The 13,762-nt window shown below is 37.0% G+C and overlaps 1 protein-coding gene across 7 annotated transcripts in view; it reads right to left on the minus strand.

Moving 5' to 3' along the window:
• Positions 1–268: 268 nt before the first annotated feature.
• Positions 269–13,762, minus strand: part of msi2b (musashi RNA-binding protein 2b) — a 229,802-nt gene continuing 216,308 nt past the window's right edge. For 6 of the 7 annotated variants that reach the window (XM_040150018.1, XM_040150015.1, XM_040150019.1 and 3 more), the window contains 3 exons: positions 11,011–11,165; positions 7,311–7,381; positions 269–6,102 (listed from right to left, as the gene is read on the minus strand). In XM_040150018.1, the coding sequence (XP_040005952.1) occupies positions 7,340–7,381; positions 11,011–11,165 (197 nt within the window). In that variant the 3' untranslated portion in view covers positions 269–6,102; positions 7,311–7,339. The remainder of the gene's footprint in view (positions 6,103–7,310; positions 7,382–11,010; positions 11,166–13,762) is intronic. The other variant, XM_040150016.1, reaches the window with a different exon arrangement.

Below are 13,762 nucleotides of genomic sequence, written 5' to 3' on the forward strand. Positions count from 1 at the left end.
TCGAGTGAAAACGTGGACAGTACTGTCCCGCGCAGCCAAGTGTCCGGTTATGGGATGTCAGCAGACGCTGAGCAGTATGGAAAGTGATTGTGTCTTAGATGTGACGGTTCACTCAATAATTACACACCTGATACTGGCACGTTGCGATGAATATTATCAGATGAAATCTTTCCCCATCTTTTGCAAATATATTACAAAAAATAAAAATACAGTGAAACACTGAAAACAAGTAATATAACAATTCAGTTTATTTTATTTATTTTCCAGACAGACACATCAATTTCTGGACCACAGTAGAGGATGGAAACCTTTCACAGACATTTTTTTGTCAATATTATTATTTGAAAATACAAATATAAAATTAGACTTTCCACATTTGATATGTGAGAGACCCCCATCCATTATTATTATTATTATTATTATTATTTTTTTAGTATATTTTTACAACAGGGCTTAAGCAAGCCATATGATAACCTGAAAGATGCTTTCAGATGTCAGTCAAGTCTGTCTGTCTCTCGCCATAAAAAGTCGGTTAACATAAAAAAAAGGGGCAAGTGTTAGGAATGGGCAGACAGCAGTGAAGAGAGCTCTGTGCTCAGCCTGCAGAAACATGGAAGCACAGCAGAGCCTCACACTGCCGTCCATGCAGTCTGAAGAGCTTCCAGGCTCCCCTCTAGGCCTTGCAGTCTGCTCCAAACTCGACAACACGCCGGGGGGTGAACTCTCGTGTTGGTGAGCAAGCTAATAATGACGATTTCGCTATAATGATCCTGGGTGTAGCTGTGTGAGGAATGTTCTGTATACAGCTGAGGTCTCCAGTCTAATATTGTTCAAATGAGCACAAATTGCAAATATATATATTCATCTGTACACATATATATTGCAATTGTATGTTTATATTTAGTAATGAGTATGGGTGAGATGGCAATGGTTTGGACTGAGGGGGAAATTCACCCTAAAACACGACAGTACAGTTGAACTTGTGCTATTTCTGTCACCTTGAAGAGTTCAGGCTAGATTTGTGAACATGAACAGATCTTTTTTATGTCCTGACACAAGGGAGCCAACACTAGAAATGGTAGTGACAGTCACTTTGTGGACTGGGAGACTAACTTTGTGGTCACTGTGACAGTATCCAGTATCTCTCAGAGATAAGGGCACATTGTCTGGTTTAAAACCATTAGCACCACTATGAATAAGCCTCTTTTGGGTATAAATACTCAATAACATTCAATGAGCCTTCAAAGTCAGTCTAATTCATTAGAAATGGAGCAGAGCCTGAAACAGTCCTTGTCTGATGCCCCAGCTTTTGGGAGACAGTTGTTCATATTCATGATAGACTGATGTGAATCCAAGACGACAGAAATCTCAGAAGTGGTGTGTGGTTTCAGGGTGGGATTTTCCCAGAACGGATGGCATAAATTGTTTGGCCATTGCCTAGCACTTGCCTCAAGATTCAAGTTTAAATGGATACGGTAGTACACTACAAATGTCAACACCTTCCAGGTTGACTTTTTTTCTTTTTTGATTATTTTTTTTCTTAAACCAAGACCCCTCCCCTCTCCCCAAATGGATACGCTAGTCTACTAAGATGTGTAACATTCATCAGCTGTAAACTGCTGTCAGTTTGAGATCAAATGAAATTACAGCAACAGAGCCATGCTACCTTAAAGTCCAAGCTACAGGATAACAAAACAATAGAAGAGTCAATTTTTATATTGTTTAAGGGAGAATGAGCCATTTCAAGTTGGTTTTTTTTTTCCAGTCAAAAAGGGTTAATTACACTCCAATTAAAGCCACCAGGCACTGCAACAGTAAAAAAAGAAAAACGCAAAGCAATATATTTGATACTTTTTGCACTGTTATTTGTTTTTCAGATGAAATGGCAATACAATTGGAATATTCCGCAACTCCTAATGAGCGTCTTGTACTGGTTTGTGGCTGGTTTGAGTTTATTGTTTAATACAATTTTCGGATAAACAAATTTAAGGGACAATGCTACAAATGAACGGGAGGAACACTTTCTTTTATCCTGTCAGAGGAAAACTTAACAAGCACTCATAAGTTGGTATACACTTAAATAATTGATTACTATTGTATTTCTTTGATTTTCTACTATTGATATATTTTATATCATATAATATAATGTGCAATTAAGGTGAACAATAAACATTAATACTTGGAACCTGGTCATTTTTGAATAAATGAGTTTTAGCGTTTCTCTGTTTTTCTATAGTTTTGGGCAAATACTGTATTTTTCCTGTATTGTCCAATGCGGTCATTTTGACTCGAGAAACATGTGGACTTTGTCCTTTTGGGATGATTTTCTTCACCTGTTTTTCAGTACCACAATGTATTGTATACTTGCTGGATTCATTGGAATAACTTGTCTATTAATCTGTACATACTGTATATAATTTGACAGTCTATATTAGAGCAGAAGAGTGAATAGACACTAATGTTTTTTATTAATGTAATGTGTACAGTATTCAATTTAAAATTTCATGAGTTGAATTAAATAACTGATATAAAACCTAAATTGTGTTTAATTGCAATTGTACTCAAAAAATAACTCAATCTCTGGTTGCAGTGTGCACACAGCTTGAGCTCCGAAACTGGATTGGCTTTATAATTGGTTTGTTTTTGCTTGCAACACAACAGCTAATGTGTAAATCTAACAGGTCTGAATTCTGGACGTCCTTTGACATGGCATTTTGAGGAAACATCGAGCATTTAAATTCAAGTTTAATATAATCTTTTCTGCTCTGATTTGACTTAGCAATGAATCACAGCTGCAGGATGCTGGTCCAGTGTCAGGACATGAATTTAACCACCTATTAATCAGCCTTGATGCACGCGCCGTCTTTTTCCACACCTGCTCCTTTAGAGGTTTTCTGCTTAATGGAGTCTTTTGCAGTAGGTCTCTTTTTTATTTTTACAGTAATGCTGCTATAAAGTCAATGTGCGTGAACAACATTGATAATGGATTAAAACAAAAATTAGCCCCCAGAAACAGAGATTAAAATGATTAGAATTGTTAATAAACATTTTGAGAGAAATAAGAGATCTCAAAGAGTATTATCTAAAAAATAACTAGGCCAGAGGCATCCGGGATATTTCCAAAGTGTACAAACATTAAAAGATATAACAGGTCATTTAAACAGCACTATGACTGATATCATGACTATTGTGGTAATCATTGGTATGTTTCTTAAAAAAATATGATTTTTTTTTTTTTGTTTTTTACATAAAATCTTTTTTCCATGATTATAGCTTGTGTCCCTCTTAAAAAATAATCAAAAATAAAAGTTTTGCATATCTAGCGTTAGCATTTAAGGTAGTATGGCACACCCCTTTTAAAACATTCAAGGGTGGGGATCCAAATAATGCCTTGTGTACAATTCCATCTTACAGCAACTGTTTCTCTATTGTTCATCCATGAGAGCTTTGGTTAGCTGAAACCATGTGAGAGTGGCAAAACCAAAACTAAAAAATAAAACATACAGGGAATAAATTACAATGAACCTCTATCAAAATAATTGTCTGCAAATATCAGAATAACATGATCGTTTAGAGAAAGGTCTATCTTGACTGGTCCTAAATCCACTATTCACTACAAGTATTATATTAATGAGTCCTATATAACATCTACTTTGTAATTACAGGAGATAGAAAAAGAGCGCGAGAGGGAGAGGGATAAATATGAGAGAAAGGAGAGGTAGAGCAAGGGAGAACAACAAAGAGCACTACACTGGTATCAAAGACAGCACTCTGTTTACAAGTTAACTGTGATTTCTTTTCACACTAATGAAATACATGAATGATCAACAAAAGATAGTAGGATCTCTGAGGATGGGGAATGGAAAGAGAGAAAGCAATGGATGCACAGTACATTTTAATAGTATATTACAATTATTAATATATAAACCACAAAGTATCAATAAAACTCTGATTAAACTTGAAATCAGCAAAGAAGCATCTTTCTTTTTTTTTTTTTATAGTTTTGTATTTCTTATTTTCTTTTACATTTGAACATTACAAGGGTTTTTTTTTTCTCTTTACTCTTTATATTATTACTTGATCACACCTCCATGTCATTTACTTCATTTACTTTAGAAGTATCCAGCATAATTCTTTACCTGGTTGTTTTGAAATAAAAGAAAGGAGACAAGAAACGGGTAAAATTATGAAAACAACAAATACATCTGCGGCAGGTAAAGTATTTCAGAATACACACCACTCATTCCATCCATGTCGTTAAAAACTGGACTGGACTCTGGAGCATATTACTATTAAATGTTTGTCATGAGTAAAATCATTAACCACACATACTGTGTAAAACCCTGGTGCAGCGACAGATAGTGAACAATTCAGTGTCATCTTTTGACCCTGTATAAACATCTTTAGATGATGCATGAGTCTAATATATAAAGAAATCCAAGTGTACACTGCAACTTATCAGTTACTATTTCCCAAGTTGTTAACTCACCTCAAAAGTTTGAAGTGTTTGTCGAGTCGAGAATACATTAACCCAAAGATCCTTCATACTATCCCAGAGCACAGGGCCGTTTTTAAAAAGCCAACATATACATGTGCAAATAGGAAAATGGCCTGTACTTTACTACTCACAGTGCAATGATTACTCGCTTTATTACCTTTCAGTGTTTTCATTTGTTTTGCCACTAGAATAAATTAAACCTGCCAATGATTCCACAATAGAATTCACAAAGGCTGAGGTATGGTATCAAAATGTTTACTTTCCTAATTCATTCAAAAAGAACTGATTCAGAGAACAAGCATTACATAAAGGCTCTAGCACAGAGCCCAGATATTGTGTTCCAAAAATGAATCAGGAACAAGCAGGATGAAATAAACAATAACATACATCTAACAAGTTGCTCTCAAGAGTATAAAAGTGTCAGGATGCACAGAGCACTGGAAAATGCCTGGTTCAAGTTCTAATCATCACATCTAAGTACAGTGTGCTTTGGATTGAGTCATCTTTTTATCCTCTCTCTTTGAAATGATACTGATATCTTAGCAGTTAGACAAAAGATACCAATCAGGCTCTTTTCTTTTTATTTCTTCAAACTGTATTGACTTAACTCACCCTTTGTAAATTTGCTGGTATGACACTTGTAAAATTATTCAGCTTCAGTATTTACAGAGCGACTGTGTTCTGTTTGTCTCCGGGGTCGTTATACCGTCTTCCAGCAGAAAAAGTATAATAGTAACTGTTTACAGCTTTTTCTTCTATTCACACGCTATAACATGTTCTTTTGACACACCATCACAAAAATATGCTATTCTCTCACTGAGTTGGTTATATGCAGTGACTGGAATAATATGTACAGCTACATTTCTTTTTCTCAAGTTTGAATTCACAATGTAGTTATATGAAATTTGTTATAGCATATATATATATTTCTAAACAACAAAAACAACACTTATAAAAAAGGACCATAAAAATATTGGAGTCCTCTTTGTATTGCCCAAAAATAGGTAATTATGGTTAACAATGAGACATCACAAGAAATAAAACAGCTACTAAGATTTATTACTTAGATACCTTCTTTAAATTTTCCTTAAAATTGAATTTTTTTTCTCCGAGTCTTTTTCCAAGCTTCTTTTTTTGCGGAAAGACTGAATGGAACATCCCGTCATTTTTCCTTTACACTAACCGATACAAAGATGAAGACATGACTTGCAGATATTCTTGGCTATGACCCCGTACTTCAAACAAAATCCATTTACACAAATATACCAGATAAAATAAAATGACACAAAATCAAGGTTAAACTAAAATGACACTCTAAAAACTAATCAAAACAAAAGCTAACAGAGGAAGGAAATAGGTGAATGAGACTGACGTGAAACATCATACCAAACCAGGTTGTAAAGTTATAGGAGGTTTGGATTATAGTACAGCAGTTGTTATTTTTCTGAGATGACTAACGTTTTCTTTTCTTCTTCATATGGTTCCGACTTTCGTTCTTTTTGCCTGGGTGACACTGTAGTGCTTGAAGTTGGATTAGCATCACCTGCACACAAAGCCAATTAGAAACTTCGTCCTGTCTTTCCTGGGCCACCAGATATACTCTGCTGGATAATAAAGAAAAACAAAACAAAACAAACAAACAAACAAAAACAAAAAAAACGGAACAGCAACAGCATTAGAAACATTTCATTTAATTTGTTTAATTCCTGACCATAAATAATGTACTCTGTAAACCTGAAATCTGTGGCTAATTTAATATGATTTCCAGATGCAACATTTTGGATGCTAACTGATGCACAACAGCATGAAACAAATATGAAAGAGATTTTCACAAGCTGCAGCAGGTCAAAACTTACTGTGGCTGCAGCCATAGCACACATACACAGTATAAAACATCCTGTTTTACATCTTGGTGCATGTATGTTCACACTTACTTACACTATACTTCTTAGTTACACCACTTGTTAATTTAGCAATCGTGTTCACACATGTGTCGCTACTGTGGAGTCTAACAATAGTTGTAATGCTTAACTGGAAATAACCCATTATACAGTAATTAAACACGTGCACAAGTGAATTCAACACACATCACACATTGTTTCTACAAAAATAGCTGGAAGCAGACAAAAAGCCACAGGCAAAAGACAATCTGAATGGGTTTTATAGATGACAGTGGTTCTACTTTACATGAGGGACAATGTTAGTAGTGAAGATGTAATGCAATGACAAAATTTGTTAAACTGAAATATTCAGTTCCTCATAGGCTTCTACTGTTTGGGAAATATTTCATGATTCAAGGCCAATGACTTTGTTATAGTCCTACTGGTGAAAAAGTGTGATCAGAATTCTGTCCCTGGACAACCAGAGCTTAGGTCAAAAACATTTCAAACTGTTACGTAACATACTGGGTGGTTAACAAGTAAGTGGAATATGGTTTGTACAAGTAAAGTATGTGTAAGACTGTCTTAGAATGGAAAGATTTCCAGATGTTAATAAGAAACAAGAAAGAAAAACTGCAGAACTGGTAGTGTGTGTGTGTGTGTGTGACTTGTTTTTAAGTCACACAAACAAACTCACCAAGATTACAATTCTTGCCTTCAATGATAATCTTTTCTACTTTGTTAAGGCATCAAGCAGACCGCCTTGCCAACAGAGGCATCTTGATTTGTGAAGAGACAAATCTTCCGTCACACTCACACTACCAGCTCTGTCATTTTGAGGGAGGTGGATAATCAATGAATAATGTGATGAACATACAGTATTTTAGAGAGAGAGAGACTGATAGAAAAGCACAGTAAATAAAATGCAATACCTCTGATGAGATGGCAACCGGCCACCTGTTCAATGGTATCCATTTGTAAAAGCTGTTGCAATCAACGGGCCCTAAAAGTGTACAGTTAGTGCTTTTGTCAGTATGCATTTCAAGGAAAGAAAAGTGAGTATCATATCAACGTTTTTTCAGCTAGCATGAATGTGAACTTTTTGATTCATTTGGTTCATGTTGAGCAACAGAGTAAGAGACATTTGTCATATATATTCTACAGGTTTGTTCTTTTTTTTTGTAATGGAGCAACAATGCCTGCAGCGATACACAGACTTCTATTTTCCATGGCAATGTAGTACCGAGGTTACAAAATCCTCAGTCGAAAACAGTGAAATAAAAATAGGTGAAGCAGATAATAAGAATAATACACGCAATCCCCACTCATGCTAACATACACAACTGATTTAATCTGAAGCATGCCGAGGACAGGATCATAAACACCTCTCAAAAAGATCAATGTGGTTTCAAGCTCTGTTATCAGGATACTGTGAGCTTTGCTGCTGACAGGTCTGAAGGAACTTCTTGGATTCAAACACATCGGTAAAAAGAGAAGCACTTTCCACAGCGATTATCTGTCTTTATCACCTCAATCAACTAATTGCTCTCTAATTGTCTTGTATAAAAAGACAGTGAAGTTCATTACTGTTTCTTCACAGTAGCTGTTTTGATATTGGTTAAAGGGATTAATAAAATCACTGGAGCGTGAGACCAAGGGACAGATCAGTGAATCTCAAGTCATCCATGAAGTTGTGGCATATGATGATCTTACATCTACTCAGTTCAACAGCATCCTCCGAAAAAAGAGAGAAAAGAAATGAATTCTAAAGCACTTTCTAGTTCGTAATCATTTCCTTTTTTAATGTTCTGAATTGAGAGATTTTCTCGCTGAGAGCAGGAAGTCAGAGGGCTGTTGCATCACCTCCTTGCTTTGCTGCACTCTGTTCGATCCACTGGGTAATTCTGAAGAGGTGTTTTAGTGCATAGTAGTATCACAGGCACAATTAACATCCTCAAAGAGAATCACAAAACCTGTCCTTAATTATATGGGTAAAATACATTAGATTATTCACTTATCCGTAAAATAAATTCAATCTCCTAAACAGTTTTAAGGTAAATATGCGAAAAGGCAAATTTCTTTATAAAATGTGTTGCACTGAAAGATTTGTTTGTACATTCTCTAACTCAGCACTACACTATGGTTATAAACTGTTGCAACAAATGGAAAATAATGGAAACAAATTGCCTCATTTCCATCTGTAAACTATCTGCTGGTAAATCTGCTTTGAAAATGAGCCAGCCTGGTCTTTCATAACAAATATTGTGCTTCCTACACTGAGACCAACAGATTATGGCAGATAGCCAGTGGACCTAAAACAATTAATAAGAGGGGCTTTGCTTAGGAAGCAAAAAGCCAATAAAATGTATTTTTCTGTTAAGCTCTGTATTTTTCAGGATATCATAACCCAATTACACATACTTACTAAAATTAAAGTGAGCTATTACCTTCTCATGACCTTTTTGCTCCCGGTGACACTATACCGTATCAAGAATGCATGACTGCTGCTCCGTAAGTCTCTCATTCACTTCATCCTTGCTAAACTTTTGCAATTAGTCCCATTGATTCAATGTACTGCAAAAAAGTAATAAACCTCCTGTAGTATTTCTCTAAAAAAGAGGCACAAAATGTGGGATTTCAAAACCCAATGTAAGTCACAATTTTCCACAAAAGCACAACAATAAAATACCATGGGCAGTCAAGAGGAAAAACAGGCCATAAACTCAACTTATAAAATACAACGCATAACTGCAAGAATACCATAATAATAACAACGCAAATTAATCTGGTACTTTCTGATTACTTCATTAGGAAGTTCAAGTTAATGATGTGGACTGTAAAGTTTGTAAAGAGTCTCTTCACCCAGCAGTCTTACAGCGCTTGCTTGCAGTACTAATGGGCTTTGTCGTTATTCCACCTCAGTTAAGCCATGCATTAATTAGCTTCTTTCATAAAGCAGGTGTTATTTTCATAACCTATACTGTGTCACTCAGTTCAGTCATGTAAGACAGTACAAACATGCCTCAACAAGCTTCGCAGTGAATCCGAGAGCTTAGCCCTGCCGCAGTGCTGCTGCTTTCTAGGAGCCAGAAAATTCAGATGGTACGAATTTAGATTAATTATCCGGTGAGGTCCAAGGTAGACTAATACACAGGCAAAAAAAAACTTTGATTAAGTCTTCCTTTGGGGAGTTTGAGCCCCATCCCTTCATTAAAAACAAGCATTTTTGAATCTCCGGGTCACTAGCTAAGTAAACCACATTTAATTTGACTGTACTGAGATGCTAACATTTGAATGTCTGGGCACTACTGTGTCTTAGACAGCTAACTTAGCAATACTTGATTATTTCTAACTTAACATTCACACAGTGAATAGCTAATGATGCAGTTATGAATTACTGATAGATTACAAGCATTTTAAGTAGATGAGCACACCGTATTCACTTAATGTAAGTACACAAAATAACACTGGAAATGGGTCTATGTCTATGAGTTATCATACTGATTCCTGTTAAGTCATGCTTCTTGATTAACTTTGGAGAGCAAAACGAAATGCTTGTCACTGATGGCGCCACTGAGATGGGATGGAGAGGGGGCCTCCTAACTTCTTCACCTGCTGCAGTGTTGGGAAAGCATTCTGGGAAAGGCAGAGGGGGCAAATGAACGGCCATGTTTAATTCTGTAGCTTAATTTTCTAATTGGCTGAAAATTGATGAACTTCCTCCCCAGAATTACTCTTGTCAGTTGAGACATTTTATTGGCTTAAGACGACCTCACCAAGACTGTGGTTTACAGTAAAAGATGTGCCACTATCTTTGTCAAGAACACAGGGTTGAGGCCTTCAGAGCATTTTTGTAGTGTCTTCTTTGTGATTACAGTGCGAGTGGAGGAGGGATTCTTAACAGGTTGTTGCTTTTTCACAAAAGGCAGGCATTGTCAGACTAAGAACACCTCTTCCCTACTGTCACCTCGCCCTGATAATTGTACAGTTATGAGTTGACATGTCATCCGGCAGCTAACTGATCAGCAGGAGGAAAAGAGCAACAGCACACCTGGCAACTAGCAACTAAACCCAGACAAGGACAGTGGGAGAGACAAAACCTGCTCACAAGCATTGTCCTAGTGATGGATCAAACTCAAACTCTGGCACAGCTGGGTTTTTTTTTTTTAAAAAAAAGGAAATTTGTTCCGGGAAGGTGACACAGGGTGTGAATTGAGGTGATATGTGCAACAGCTAAGGGGAATAAACATTTGCATTTGACACAGATAACTTTCAGAGCTAAGACTACGTTTACCCTGATTTACAAAATACTAATGGGACCTCTGAGCCCACTGACAGTAGAAGAAATGAACCAAACTTAGACTGTACCAAATGGTTGCTTTGGATTTAGGATACTTGGTGGTGGTTGTTTTAACAAATTCATTTGCGGAGTGTAATGTCCTATAATTAGTAAGCTCTACTCTTTAAAATAAAAATCTAGTGTTGAATTATTTCCCAGAATGGTCACAATCAAAGGCAGTGTGCATTGGCTTAGTGTCTACTTTTAGTGGAGGTATTTATTCTGACACAGAAGAGGCAACTGAGCTCGAAGTGCGGTCAGACATGACAGAAAGTCTGCATTTGAGTACTCACTGTGATGCTGGGGCCAAACCCAGAGCCAGGCTGAGGGCTAGCAGCACTAATGTAGTTGCCCACAGCTGAATCCTGGCTGCTAGGTCCGTACAGGTCAGCCACAGGCCCTGGACTGTTAGCACCGGGAAAACCTCCGGGCCTTGACGGGTTGGTGCCTGCATACAAACACAGCAGGGAGCGGAGCAGCTCAGAAACACCCAACAACGATCAGTACAGTTCTTATTTGCTATGACTCAAATGGACACAGTTAAATCAAAAGAACACATTACTGGATTCATATTTTTGTCTCAAAGGACTTGCTTATAGGTTATATTACAGGTTAAAGTACGTATTCAATTTCACCTGTAAATTGATTGACAAAATGTTGCAGGATTTAAGTTTAACATGACTTTAAACAAACAAAATTAATGGTGAATCCAGTATGATATTCGAAATATAATCTACATGCTGTGTGTATTATGCACAGGAGTAACATTCACTTTATATAATCATGCACAACACAAAACAAGCACATTGCTAGAAAATACTTCCACCATGCTAAGAAACTAGTAAGGTTGCAGCGTAAATGTTGCCATGCATAACGTGAAGGAGTACTTGTAAAACAACACTGGCTGTTAAATAAGACGAGTAAGACAGGTTTATCATATTAAGGATTTTAGCGCTTTAGCATTTTGAACCCAAACATTTGAAATACTGTATGCTACCTTATGCTTATCTATACAGTGGCATGAAAAAGATTGTGCCACCCCCGTCAAATTTTCTGATACTGTGAATAGTTAAGCGAGTAGAAGATGAACTGATCTCCAAAAGGCATAAAGTTAATGGTGAAACATTCTTTTCAACATTTTAAGCAAGATTAGTCTATTATTTTACTTTTTTACAATTTTAGAGTGAAAAAAGGAAGCACCATAGAGACGTTTGGGCACCCCAAGAGATTTGAGCTCTCGGATAACTTTTACCAAGGTCTCAGACCCTTTTTAGCTTGTTAGGACTATGGCTTGTTCACAGTCATTGTTAAGAAAGGCCAAGTGATGCAAAGTTCAAAGTTTTATAAATACTCTGACTCATCAAACCTTCTCCTAACAATCAGCAGCCATGGCCTCCTCTAAGAAGCTGCCTGGAAAACAAAAGAACTTTGAAAACAAAAGAATAAGGAGGGTATAAGAAGATAGCAAAGCGTTTTCAGGTAGCGGTTTCCTCATTTTGTAATGTCATTAAGGAATGGGAGTTAACAGGAACAGTGGAGGTCCAGTTGAGGTCTGGAAGACCAAGAAAACTTTCAGAAAGACTTGCTTGTAGGATTGTTAGAAACGCAATCAAAACCACAGTTTGACTGCAAAAGACCTTCAGGAAGATTTAGCAGACTTTGGTTTGGTGGTGCACTGTTCTACTGTGCAGCAACACCTGCACAAATATGACCTTCATGGAAGAGTCATCAGAAGAAAACCTTTCCTGTGTCCTCACCATAAAATTCCATTTCAGAAGTTTGCCAAGGAACAATTCACGGGAAACAAGTCCTGTGGACTGATGACATTAAAACTGAACTTTCCGGCCGCAATGAACAAAGGTATGTTGGAGAAAAAAGGTTGCAGAACTTCATGAAAAGAACTCCTCTCCAACTGTTAAGCACAGGGCTGGATCGATCATGCTTTGGGCTTGTGTTGCAGCCAGTGGCACAAGGAACATTTCACTGGTAGAGGGAAGGATGGATTCAATGAAATACCAGCATATTCTGGGACCAAACGTCACACCATCTGTAAAAAAGCTGAAGGTGAAAAGAGGATGGCTTCTACAACAGGATAATGATCCTAAACACACCTCAAAATCCACAATGGACTACATCAAGAGGTGCAAACTGAAGGTTTTGGCATGGCCCTCATGGTCCCCCAACCTAAACATTGTCGTAAATCTGTGGATAGATCTCAAAAGAGCAGTGCATGCAAGACGGCCCAGGAATCTCACAGAACTAGAAACCTTTTGCCAGGAAGACTGGGCAAGAATCCCCTAAACAAAAACTGAAAGATTCTCAGCTGCTACGAAGAGCATTTACAAGCTGTGATACTTGCCAAAGGCGGTCTTATTAAGTACTGACCAAACTTTTGTTGCTGAACCTTTTCATTTTTTTGTTATTTTGAAACAGTAGAAAATGAAAATAAAAAAGTAATCTTGCTCAAAATATTAAAGAAATGTGTCATCTTTAACTTTATGCCTTTTGGAAATCAGGCCATCTTTTATTCGCTTAGCTATTCACAGAAACAGAAATTTTGACCAGGGGTGCCCAAACTTTTTCATGCTACCTGATTCAGAGATACCAAACGTATCTTTCTAAATATTCTCGATACTTTTAGCTGTGTGTTTCAGCTTTTCAGTCTGCCGAAGTAACATTGACATAAAGCAAAAGAGGTGTGTGAGACAAGAGAAGGCGGCATAAGGGGGAAATATAAAAGCTTGACCCGAGTTCATTTGCAGGCCCAAACTCAGGGGGATAAAAAAGAAATACTGTACATGACTTACCACCTTTACCCTGTGAGTAAGAGAAAACTCTGACTAATAAAATTTCTTTTGAAAATCCAGATGCCTACTAAAGGCCAATAACGCTGGCAATACAGAAAAAAAAAACAGTCGGGGAGAAAGAAAAATGCAATGATCTCTTAACAGCAATCTCCTCTGCTGTCAGCTTCACATAACCCTCCATTTCACCCTTATTCACAGACAGACTGTGAAAAAAACTGTACAGCTGCATTAAAAAGAA

This window comes from Xiphias gladius, chromosome 17 (genome assembly GCF_016859285.1).
Source record: "Xiphias gladius isolate SHS-SW01 ecotype Sanya breed wild chromosome 17, ASM1685928v1, whole genome shotgun sequence".
Lineage (NCBI taxonomy): Eukaryota > Metazoa > Chordata > Actinopteri > Istiophoriformes > Xiphiidae > Xiphias > Xiphias gladius.